Source organism: Manis pentadactyla, chromosome 5 (genome assembly GCF_030020395.1).
Source record: "Manis pentadactyla isolate mManPen7 chromosome 5, mManPen7.hap1, whole genome shotgun sequence".
NCBI classification, from domain to species: Eukaryota; Metazoa; Chordata; class Mammalia; order Pholidota; family Manidae; genus Manis; species Manis pentadactyla.
This window is the reverse complement of record NC_080023.1, coordinates 45905854-45918713: the sequence shown is the minus strand read 5'-3', so window position 1 is coordinate 45918713 and position 12860 is coordinate 45905854. Positions and strand designations below refer to the sequence as shown.

Genomic DNA, 12860 nt, shown 5'->3' with positions numbered 1-12860 from the left:
AAAAAAAAACTTTATCTCAACTATATCTTGGCAAAGAACTTAAGACAATAGAATTTAACATACCCCAAGAAATAAGCTTTTTTGGTCTCACAGAAATCACTGACACCAACATGAGGGAGCATTTCTTTTTGTAAGACTTCTTTTGCATATTTAATTCTTTTCTCTTTAGTGACTCCAGGCTTTGCCCCTCTTGAGCCAATGAAATTTAATGCAACATTCTGTTCTTGAATGACAAAAGCTTCATCAAGAGAAGGTTTAACCTGTCAGACAATTTAAAGTTATTTTCATATTTCATTTTCCCCCTAAAATGAATCAACTATCAGTTAATTTATAACATGTTAAATATCTCTGCAAACCTAATCAAGTATGCAAATATTTTTAGAAAATAAAAAATCACAAAATTTTAGAATCTAAAGACACTGGTGATCTAACCATCTCAGACAAAATCCACTCATCAGCACAGGTAATTATACTTTCTGGAAAAATACAAAAAATTCCATTAATAAAATAGCGTAGTTTTGTTTGTAACATTTTAATGAACAGAAGCAAGACTGAGTCCCTTCCAAATATCTAAAATCAATTTAGAGAAGTTTAATAGTCAAATTAAAATTTATTAAGTTACAAATAAATAAATATGCCAGATTGTTTTCAGTCTTGGTTTAAGAGGTTTCAACCCATAAATGAAACCACTCGGTTTTTTGTAAAGGAGAGTATCTTAAGGGCAATTGTTAGAGACATGCATTCCACATCCGCCACTAACCAGCTGTGGCCCCTGTGCAGCCATGTAATCAGTTTCCCCATCTACAAAGGGACTAGATAAAATAATCTCTAAGTTCCACTCCAGTTCTAATATTCGAAACTCCAGTTTTACATAATAATGAGCATGAGACATGAGGGCTAACACTGAGTAACTTTGGCCCCTATAAACACACTTTCATCCTATCACATATACTGAAATGCCTTTCCTGCCTTTGACTTTCTGTCTATTCATCACTGATTGATAGGTTTAAACATCCAAATTCCAATCATGGAACCAAAGATCATAAAAAGGTAATGTAAACCAAAGTGAAGCCACAATATGGTAAACGGAAGTTATATTTTTAAAGGTAATTGTTTTTATGAAACGTGTTTTGTTAAGGTTAATAAGGATTTGAAAAAAGGAGTAACAATAATAATGTACTTACAGAAGAAAAAATTAAAGCACTTTGCATAGTGAATGCTTGATTCACAGACTTGTAAAAATTGGCCTAAGCTTCAAAAGAGCTAAAGAAACAACAGCAATTTTCACAAAACAATATATACGAGGCAAATCAGTTCTTTCATTTTACTAGGAACATTCCAACTTCAATACTGACTGAATACAGTTAGAATCATTTTGGATGCCTTTCAGATGAAAGTTAAAACATATTATCTTTCAAAGTCTTTTAATACTTTTTAAAAAAGAAGCATGGAAAAGTTTAAGATAAAAATCTAACCAGAATCCACTTTTCTCATGTAATCACATCAATAAATACTCTAATAACTATAATATGCTTCATTTTCTAACTCTGTGGCCAATGTGTTTGGCCCGCATTTTACCTTATTTCTTTGTAGTCTTAAAGACTGGATGATTCACAACTTTAAGAATACCAACTACTTACATTTAAACTAGCACAAGGCTGTGTGTCAATCAATGATACTTAAAAAAAAAAAAAAAAAGAGTATCAAACACTACAGCGACAAGGATCAATAGAAAAGATGGATAAGGAAATGGTATTTATCTAGATTTAAAGACCCTTTCCACAAAAATAGTAACTTTCCAGTGGAAGAATTAACAGACATCAATATAGTGTTATCATTACTCATAATGGCACAAAATGGCACCATGTGACTCCTGGTGTAACACCCTGGGCAGCACACAGTATCACTTGTATATTTTTCTTGCTAAAAAATGCACAAATTGAATCTAATCATGAGCAAACATCAGAAAAACTCAAATTGAGGGAAATTCTACAAAAGAAAAAGACCTGTCTGTTCCAAAAATTTAAATGTTATGAAACACTGAGGAAAAAGACAACGGATGATTTAAAAAAGACTATAAAGAGGCATAAAAAAACACGCAACACATGAGCCTGGATTGGATTCTGAATCCCAACTACCACCAAAATATGCCACTAGGGCATTATCAGGACAACTGGCAAAACCTGAGTAAGATCTGTATGTTAATAGTACTGTACTTAACTTAAATGTCCTGATTTTGTTAACTGTACTATGATTATGTAAGTGAATGTCCTGGTTCTAAGGAAATATAAACTGAAATATTGAGGAGTAAAGGGGCTGGTGCCTCAAACTTACTCTTAAATGGTCCAGAAAATAATAATGTGTACATATAGATAACAAGACTGATAAAGCAAATGTGGCCACGTTAAAAACTGTCTCGACCTAGATGAAGAGTATACAACAGTTTCTTGGCAACCTCTCTCTAAATTCGAAATTACTTCAAAATAAAGTTTGTAAAAAAAAAAAAAATGTTATCAACTACTCATTTTCCCTTTTTACTAAATTGCACTAGAGTGGTATGCTTTTAAGCTTTTTACTTTTTCTTCTTGCTGCTTTCAAAGAACTCTGGCTGCCTCTACTTTTCATGTCTATTTTACACAGAATTGTCAAGAATGAAGCCAAGGCAGGGCTGAAGGCTTTCACTACACAGTAAATGGCAAATTTGTGACAGCTAAATTGTTCTTCAGAGCAGCTTTCTACTCTGTTTTAAGATTAGTGAAAGTCAGTAACTTTAAACCTCTTACAAGAAGTAAATACTACGAATACATTGTTCTCACATTACCATTTCCATCATCTCTGGATCTTCAAAATCATAAATAATATGCTCTAAAATATCTCTGTCAGACACAAAACCTAATGCTCTGAACACAATAATGATGGGAACTTCCTGCTTGATATATGGTAGAGTCGCCACAATTCGCTGACCAATAGCACTCTTCTTTGCACCCTAGAAAAACAAAACATCATTGGAATAGGAGCACACAGATATCACAGCCATATAAAAACATGAGAATTATTTTATAACATGTTCATTGTATGTATTTCAAAAGAAGCATGCCTCGAATACTTCACAGCTGCTTTTCAAAATCACTGGAACGGTTTTACTAATTTTTATGGACAGGCTAGTCATTTAGACCTGAGATTTTAATTATCTCCTCTCTGCCTGCCAAGGTTCTCTCAGAATTACCCAATACTATATTTGGAAATGACCTCTGACTGCATGAGGGGTAAAAAAGAGAATACAGATAGACAAATGTAAAAAAATCTAAGCATAGAATGAAAAATAAATATTAACTCAGAGCTGGTCTGTGAGCTATCTTCTTGTTTGAATAATGTCTCAAAATTCACAAACAGCTGCTTTCACTCAAGCTTTTTTCAAATTTCTCTAACTGTACACACAAAGAAACAAAAGTTATTAGCCACACTGTCATGCAAACATCTGGTTTCTTGGCTTTAATTATATTTCTTTCCTTCAATATGAAACTTTAGCTTTTCTTGGCCTCATAACCAATGACACCTCATCATGATCCCTCTAATAACAGTTTCTGTTATCTTCCTCCTCCTACTTCAGATCTCCTTCCTTAGAAACCTTGTCCCATCTGATGGGTATTTGGTAACAACTTTTCACAAATGAGACCCAAAGCTTCATCTTGATCTTTTTCCTGCACCCTCAGTCCTTGTATCTCCAACTGCCATTTGGTTGCTTCCTCTTAGATAAATTATTCCATTAAGTCTACTATTTGTTTCATTACAGATCTTTTTCAGTATAAGCAAAACATTTTAAAAAATGCCTACATTATGCACCCCTAAAATCTTGTCTAAAAATGAACTTACTAGGATGTTTTTAAAAATCAGTTTTTGCAAGTTCTCTACTTTACCCAGGAAACCACAAAATTTTAATTGACTCATTCTCATATTAAATCAAAGCTATCACTAAATCCAGATGATTTTTCTTTCTCTGCCTCTACTTAATCATTTTGCCCACAGCTGCCATGATAATCTAATATACTGTGTTCATTTCTTTGCTCTCCATGACAGGCCAATGCTTCTCAACAAAGAATGCATATCACAATCACCTGGGAATCTTTTCTCAACACTTGGACTCCATCCCACCCACTTACAAGGAAAGAACCATTTAAATTATTTAGAACACATATTCCACATACATATTTAAATTCAGGCAGTTAAAACTCCCTAATCTTCAAGTTTTTCATCTTTATATGACTTATAAAAGTGGTATTAGATTCTGCAGATCTGTTTGAAAGAGCACAAAACTGGAAACCTAAATATCCACCAAAAGGAAAATGGTTAAATTACAGTACAGCTACATAGGAATATAACAGCTTAGAAGGAATGTTTTTAAAGGATACCAGCAAAGTTCAAACAGTACATATTGCATGCTCCCATTTTTAGTTTCTGCATTTTCTGCATTGCATTTTTTGCATATTTCTGCACTGATTCATGAGAAATTATCAAAAGCAGCTGCCTCTGGGGAAGACATCTGCGGGGGGAGGGGGTATCAAAGGAAGACTACTTTTTATAAAATACCCTTTGTTGTACTTTTCTAAAAAACGATTTTAACGTGCATGTATGACTTATTCAAAAGAAAACTTAATAAATTTAAAATGTACATGAAACTAGAGGTAATTACAACTAATTACCATGATGGTTGTAAAGATTAAATCAAGCAATCTGAGTATCATAATTGGCACATAGCAAACATTCATGAAATGCCAGCTATTACTTATGTAACATTATTGTAAGTAATGTGTCTATGGTAGGCAGCCTCTAAGATGGTGCCCAATGACCCCTTCCTACTATTATTGCCTTGTAAAACTACCTTCACGAGTATGGGCTGGACATACTGACTTGCAGCTAACAAAAAGAGTATGGCAAAAATGAAAGGATATTGTTTGCAAAATTAAGACATAAAAGATTGTGATTTCCATCTTGCTCATATGTTCTATGGCTCTTCTCAAATTACTCTCTCGGATGAAGGAAGCTGCAATGTTGTGAGCTACTACACAGAAGGGATCAATGTGGCAAGAAATAGCCAGTGAAGATCTGAGACTCAGTTCAACAGCCAATGGTCAACTGAATCCTGCTAACAACAACATCAGTGAGCCTTAAAGTGACTGCAACCCAGGCACATACCTGAACCGCAGCCTATGACAGATGTTCGGCCAGAGGACCTGGCTAAGCCATACCCAGACTCACAGAAACTGTGAGATAATGTTGCTATTAGAGTAAATCGTTACACAGCAATAAATAAATAATATAACACCTACCATATAACACTGATATGCTCCAGAAAAGCTTTTTGACTAAGAATACAGTCTGGTAAATTACAGAACTAGACAAAATGGAATAAACCCAAACAATATCAACCCCAGTCCATACCTGTCCTCCTCTGGCCAGCATGCTAACCCAAATAGTGCTGGTGGGTCGGGAAGAATTCTCCAAACACGATCTACACTCTCCCGTATAAGCATATTTAGAATCCTTTTTGGCAAACACATAGACTGTGTTTGTTGCCATTTTTTCTTGGGCAATCAGAACCTATATAGACAATAAAAAAGTTACAACCATAAAACCCACAAGGTCCTTAAAGTGGAGAGTGAAATCTACATCTTAATTTAATCTAGTTTACTGAACATATAGCCTCAATGATACCTCAGTTCTTGAACTTACAAACTCATTTTGCATAAATGCTTCATGGAAGCATATAAAGTCAAACAACTGTTCAAATTTCTAATGCATATTATATATAGCTATGTAAAACTTTGGTTTATATAAGTTCAACTATTACTGCCTAAATATTCAAGTACCACTTCCAAGTTCTTCTATATACTAGTTTACTTTTTAATTTCAACTTTCACAACTTAAATCTAAACTGCCATCTTATAATTTTTAAAAACAATGCTACTATACCTTTTCTGATCCATTAATAATGAAATAGCCACCAGGATCCAAGGGGCATTCATTTAACTCACAAAGATCACGATCAGTTAATCCATTCAATAGGCAGTAAGTTGAACGCAACATAATTGGAATTTTTCCTATAAAAGTTTTCTGATGCTGAGTCTGAAGTTGCTCCTCACCTTCCTTAATGACTGTTTTTGTTATGTCAACATAAAGGGGGGCAGAATACCTTTGAAAATAAAGTAGATTAAGTAGTAATAAGGTATGTGCTTAAACACTCAACTGGTTAAAATTACATTTTCTGAATTGGATTTCTTACGTGAGATTTCTTAATCTGGCCTCATTTGGCATCATTGGGGAAGGAGCACCATCTCTTTCCCAATGAGTAGGCTTAGAGAGGTAAATCTGTTCAAACTTCAGCAAGTATCTTGGCTGAAATGAAACCAAAAACATCAAAAGGATAAATCATTTCTTTTCCATAAAAGTTTTAATGGTTCCATTTTAACTGACATTAACATTTTGAGTACAAGACACTCTAGAAACTGATAAAACGAATCCACTTTACTAACAGGAGGGCTCTCCAAAGTCAATGTCCATATTCCAAGTCTTATACTTAATTTGCTCTCTTTAGGCAGGAAACAAAAAAAGATACTTAATATAGCACAAGTAAATGGAAACTATGCACACATCAAGTGCTCCTGAGTTAGTGCCAAACAGTTAAAATGGATTTCTATTAATGATCTATATAGTTTCACGTGCCCTCTCTCCTTCGTTAGGGTCAGAAGTATATATTTACCAGAAAACGAAAGATAAATTCAGACAATTAGAACAAGATTATAATGTAATTAACAGACCATCAGAGAAAATAAACCCAACTCCTCAATTAAACATAAAAAAAAATCCTAATTATTCCATATAAAGGACTGACAGCTTCTGACCTTGGTTAACTATAGCTTAGTCACAGCAAAACAAAAAAACAAAAAACAAAAAACAGGTTTCAGTTAAATATCTATTTGCTGCCCAATAAAACAAGATCCTTAAGAACTTCCCAGAGATAAACGGATATTGGATTTCTCTCTAAATCAAATCTCAGAGAAGGAGAAGACAAGACCTAGCAGACCATCAAAGATATATTATTGACAATGAAGTTTCCCAAACTGGAGTAGGTAAAGGGCAAAGAGAACTGGTGGTGATAATGAACCAAAGGGAAGCCATCCATTTTATTTTCCCCCATCATCCCATCAACATCAACCTAGGCTATTTCAAGATTTTTATCTCCCTCCAGCCTCTTCCCACTCTAGTAAACATCATTTCTAAAGTAACCTTTCTAAAACAATATCTTACGCATATTTTTTGACAATCTTTCAAAAATTTTCCATAATAACCAAAGCCTGCGACAATCTGGTTCCATCTTATCTTCCACTAACACCTATCAAAAACAGATCAAACCAAAAATCCTACACTGACTCTTGTGGCCCCATTCCATCCCCAAGCCAAATTATACCAAGTATTTTCTTGCTGAAATGCCTAAGTATCTTTTCTCTACAAAGACAAGTCCTACCCTGCCCTTCGTGGTCAGCTTAAGTCTCTCCTATCTTTTCCACTAAGCTCTGCAAACCACAGCTTCAGAGATCTCTTCCTCCAGTAGTACTTATGATACTGGCACTTTGAATATGCTATATTGTCACTTCTCAGTTTGCAAAGACCATGAAAAGAAAATGTCAGAAGTATAAAAAGAGCATTTTATGCCTATTTTTCCAGCAGTGCCAGAAGAGCCAATTATTTTTGTGCTTAGCAGCAAAAGTCTGTGCAGCATCTCCACTTAGAATGAAAATAATAGGTCAGCCCTTAGGAGCTTAGCTACAGAAAAGAAGCCTGAGCTGACTAAAAATAATGGCCTCCCTCTCTGTCTTACTCTTTTCTCAGTGTCTCATTTTGTTTTTCAGTTTTCCCTGTCTCTCAAGGCCCATAATGTTGTCTGTCTCCTTTTCAAAAACTGGGAATAGTCAGTGTCCGTCATTATTCTAGACTATACATAGATTCTTTACAATCACTCATGTATAACCAGATTATAAAATTATAGCCTTGCTATGATTTTAACAATGCTAAAAACATGCATCTGTGTAACAAAGATTATAAGGAACTTAGAAAAATTAAAGCAGCTGATATGTTTGGGTGATTTTCCTTTATTATCTCACATGTTGTTAAAATAATGTATTTCATGCAACAAGTAATCAAGGGGTAAAGTCCTTCAAACACTTCTCCTTTTATGATTCTTTACACTACCAAAGAAGAAAGTTGGGTTTCTGAAGCAGTATGACTATTTCTGGCTTGCTTCTCTTAGTAGTTCATCATATTTCTGACTTACCTCTTCCCAACTATCAAGTACTTATTATCTGAATAGGAATAAGGTTTTGGACTACTTGCAAAAATGTATCTGTCCATTAGTAAGAATAAATGAGGAGCTCATTACAGATGATGAAGTACACTGCTAAAAAACACCTACTTTTTTTTTTTTTTTTTACCATTAAGCCAGGTGAGAAGACTGAACTTTCAAATTAATACTCTTCTTTCAGGTATGTTACTTTATTAGAATAACCATCTTACCGGTTCCTCAACTTCTCCACTAGCATGCTGAGCTTCCGCCTGTAGGTCTATAGGTGGAGCATCTTCCACAATTCTTTGAACAGACATCTGAATAAATTCATCAAAAGAATCCAGCTGTTGTCTGACCAAGCCTTTCTCATCAAAATAAGAACTGGGAAAATATTTGAGTTCATAATCAGTTACAACTCAGATGTTTTCTAGCATATTTCCCATTTTCCTTATAACTAAATTCAATGAATGATCATTAAAGACCAACCACTGTATGACATCATTTTACACAAGATATTATGAGGTATTCAAAAAAGGGGTAAGACTAGGAACAATTTCTTTGTAAACTTATTAAGTTTGGTCAAAAAAGACTTATGGGTTAAAATAATTAAGCACAACATAAAAACTATAAGGAAGGCCTAATTTACAAATGTCCTTTTAAGTTTCATCCAGCCTCTTTGAAACATTTCTTCAAAAAAGTATCAGGAGAGAAGACTAAAGAAAATACATAGTAGATGATAAAAAATAAGAACTCAAATTTGAGTAAGAGGGGAAAAAATGGTATAAATGACTAAAATATGGAATGTGTAAGAATTTCAATTTTAAGTTAAAGATTATTAGTTCTATTTTGAATATTTTAAAGGTGAGGTAAGAATAAGTCATTCAAGTGAAAATACTCAGCAAATGATTGATGATAGAAAAGGACCATGGGTGAGAAATCAGAGCTAGTAATGCAGACAGAGAAATCACATAGAAAAATCCTGAAGAAGGATGGAGAGAGTCTAAGAGTAGACAAGGAATAGACACATGAGGGATGGGGAAATAGATATATAATAACACATAATAAAGATATAAGCAGGTACATGTGTAAGAGGAATCTCCCTCCTTCCCACTACCCAGGAACAGCTGCAAAGCTGGGCTCTAGTGAAAGTAGAAGGCTGAGATCTAACACAGGCCTAAGGGCTGGATTATCTCATCACCTCTCAGCAGTAGGAACTGCCCCACGAGTACACACCCATGCCTCAACTCTTTCACCTTTGAACCCTGCATCCCTATCTGAGACTTTCTTAGATTCTAATTCCCCACTCCATAGCAAGTACTGACTCCCCCACCCTTGTATCAGTGTTCTGAGTCAATATGCATAGCCTCTGTTTTGACATCATAAGGTCACCTCACTGGTCCACTGCAGGCCCACATACTGGCTGGCTTTGGGTCAAGGCCCCAACCTGAGTCAGTCAGTCACGGCCACCAATATTAGAAGTTACAACCTATGGCAACCAGTGCACAGTCATCCTGGTATAAGCTACAGCCGAAAGAATGCTGGGGCATCTCCTTCAGAAGCGACTGAAAGCTAACAAAGGAAATTCTCATAACCATTTGAGTCAGCCATTGATATATAAGAAACACATACAGGATACTGTCTGTGACTTAAATAGCAATGGCTTTTATGGACAATTTACAATGAAAAAATCTTTACAAAATTATGGACAAGTTTCATTCCCCCAGTAAGGAACCATAGCTACTTTCCCCAAAACCATTAGAATAGTGCTTCATTAGACTGTTATCCTTTAAATGACAAAACTATATAAATATTTCATATTATGGTATCTGCTATCATGATTACTTTACCAGAAATTATGTGACTTGGTGAAATCACAGATGATAATATCATATTCACCTGGGAAAGGTGCTTCGGAAAGATCACCTGATGTTAAAAAGTGAAAAAACATCATCTCACAATAGCCAAAGCACCTATAGTCAATTAAAATGTGAAGATCACTTTATATTATAACAAATGTTAAATACAGTGATGTTCACAATAAAGTATTTTTATCCATGATCAATCTATAACATGTTGAAAATAATTATTTTTTTGTCTAAAATCAAAATACTCTTTCTTCCTGAAGATGGTAGATGGTATGATCTTTCTTTCTAGATGGAGATGGCATGCCAAACAGAATATCTCTATCCAATTATTTTTTCCTCATAAAATGCTTACTAATACTCAAATATCATTTGAAGTATAATGTCTAAGAAGCATAATGTATAAGACCTGAAGATACTGTCTCTATACAGTTTTTATAATCCATAGTTTAATAGGAAAAGTATATACGTATATCCCAAAAACTCAATACATTTTTAACAAAACTGTGTTCAAGAAAGGTCCAGTTATATTCCAGATACAACTGGTAGAATGTCAGAAGCAGCCTGTGTTCTTTGAAAAGGAAGAGTGTCAACCAAGAGGCTGTGCATCTCAGTGATGAAAGGCCCGAAGAGGCGTCATGTTACTATACACAAAGCAACTGTCAGTTTTATAAGAGAGAATTGCAGCATATTATATCCTAACATAGTAGAATGCTACTTTATTACTTAAAAGTTACTTTTCTTACAGGTAAGGCTTCTTACTGAGTTCTATTAATTTATTAATTTATTAATTTAATTACACTTAAATTTGGATGGGAATTGGGGTTGAAATACAACCTACTATAACTTAACCCATTTAAAATAATGAGAAAACCAAGGAATCAAATGAACATCACTAGTACAATGGACTACATAGGCACCACGTGCATCCTGATATAAAGCACTGAAACAGAACACCACTGCTGCCAAAAATAATCATCTGAATCTAATTATGAGTCACATCACACAAACTCAAATTAAGAGGCATATAAAAAGCAACCGGCCTGATCCTACAATATGGGAGAATATATTTGTAAACAACTTATCCATTAAGGGGTTAAAATCCAAAATATATAAAGAGCTCACATGCCTCAACACCCAAAAAAACAAATAACCCAATTAAAAAATGGGCAGAGGATCTGAACAGACACTTCTCCAAAGAAGAAATGCAGATGGCCAAACAGGCCTATGAAAAAATGCTCCACATTGCTAATTATCAGGGAAATGCAAATTACAACCACAATGAGATATCACTTCACACCAGTTAGGATGGCCAACATTAAAAAGACAAGGAACAAATGCTGATGAGAATGCAGAGAAAGGAGAACCCTCCTACACTGTTGGTGGCAATGCAAATTAGTTCAACCATTGTGGAAAGCAATATGGAGGTTCCTCAAAAAACTAAAAATAGAAATACCATTTGACCCAGGAATTCCACTCCTAGGAATTTACCCAAAGAATACAAGTTCTCAGACTCAAAAAGACATATGCACCCCTATGTTTATCGCAGCACTGTTTACAATAGCCAAGATATGGAAACAACCTAAGTGTCCATTAGTAGATGAATGGATAAAGATGTGGTACATATACACAATGGAATATTATCCAGCCATAAGAAGAAAACAAATCCTACCATTTGCAACAACATGGATGGAGCTAGAGGGTATCATGCTCAGTGAAATAAGCCAGGTGGAGAAAGACAAGTACCAAATGATTTCCCTCATTTGTGGAGTATAACAACAGAGCAAAACTGAAGGAACAAAACAGCAGCAGACTCACAGACTCCAAGAAGGGACTAGCAGCTACCAAAGGAGATGGAGGAGCTGAGGTAAGGAGGAAGAAGAGGATTAAGAAGCACTACAATTAGCACACATAATGTAGCGGGGGTCACGGGGAAGGCAGTTACAGCATAGAGAAGACAAGTAGTGACTCTACAGCATCTTACTATGCTGATGGCCAGTGACTAAAATGGGGTATCTGGGGGGGAACTTGAGAACATGGGTGAATGTTGAAACCACAATGTTGCTCATCTGAAACCCTCCTAAGACTGTATACCAATGATACCTTAATTTAAAAAAAAAAGTAACTGACCTGTATTCTTCAAAAACGTCAAAGTCAAAAAAAAATAAAAGACAACCGTGGAACTGTTCTAAATGACAGGAGACAAGACAGTAAGTCATAAAAAGGAAATGAAATGTGTTAGCCTACGTAGGATCCAGGATCAGAAAAATTTTTTTTATTTTGCTATAAACAACATTAGCGGGACAACTGGAAAAATTTGAGTAAGGTTTGCAGATTAAATAAGATTACTGTATTAATATTAATTTCCTGATTTTAATGACTTACTATTATGTAAAAGGAATGTTCTTATGTCTGCAACTTAACTCTCAAATGTTTCAGAAAAAAATATGTAAAGAGAAAAAGACAAAGAAAATTTGTATAAGGTTAACATTTGGGGAATCTGGGTGAAGTATATACATGGATTCTTCATGTAACTCTTACGTAAGTCCTAAACAGTTAAAAAGTTAAGTTAAATATGTAAATAAGAAAAAAAGAGAAACCAGCTCTGATGTAGCATATTCATATACAGCATCTACTTTTCAAATACAGAATAAGCAGGA

General features: G+C 34.7%; 1 protein-coding gene across 2 annotated transcripts in view; it reads right to left on the bottom strand.

Moving 5' to 3' along the window:
* POLR2B (RNA polymerase II subunit B) overlaps positions 1–12860 on the bottom strand; it is a 42638-nt gene that overhangs the window by 26494 nt on the left and 3284 nt on the right. For both annotated transcript variants that reach the window (XM_036895202.2, XM_036895203.2), the window contains 6 exons: positions 8569–8719; positions 6281–6393; positions 5971–6190; positions 5440–5598; positions 2822–2986; positions 64–260 (listed from right to left, as the gene is read on the bottom strand). In XM_036895202.2, coding sequence (XP_036751097.1) covers positions 64–260; positions 2822–2986; positions 5440–5598; positions 5971–6190; positions 6281–6393; positions 8569–8719 — 1005 coding nt within the window. The remainder of the gene's footprint in view (positions 1–63; positions 261–2821; positions 2987–5439; positions 5599–5970; positions 6191–6280; positions 6394–8568; positions 8720–12860) is intronic.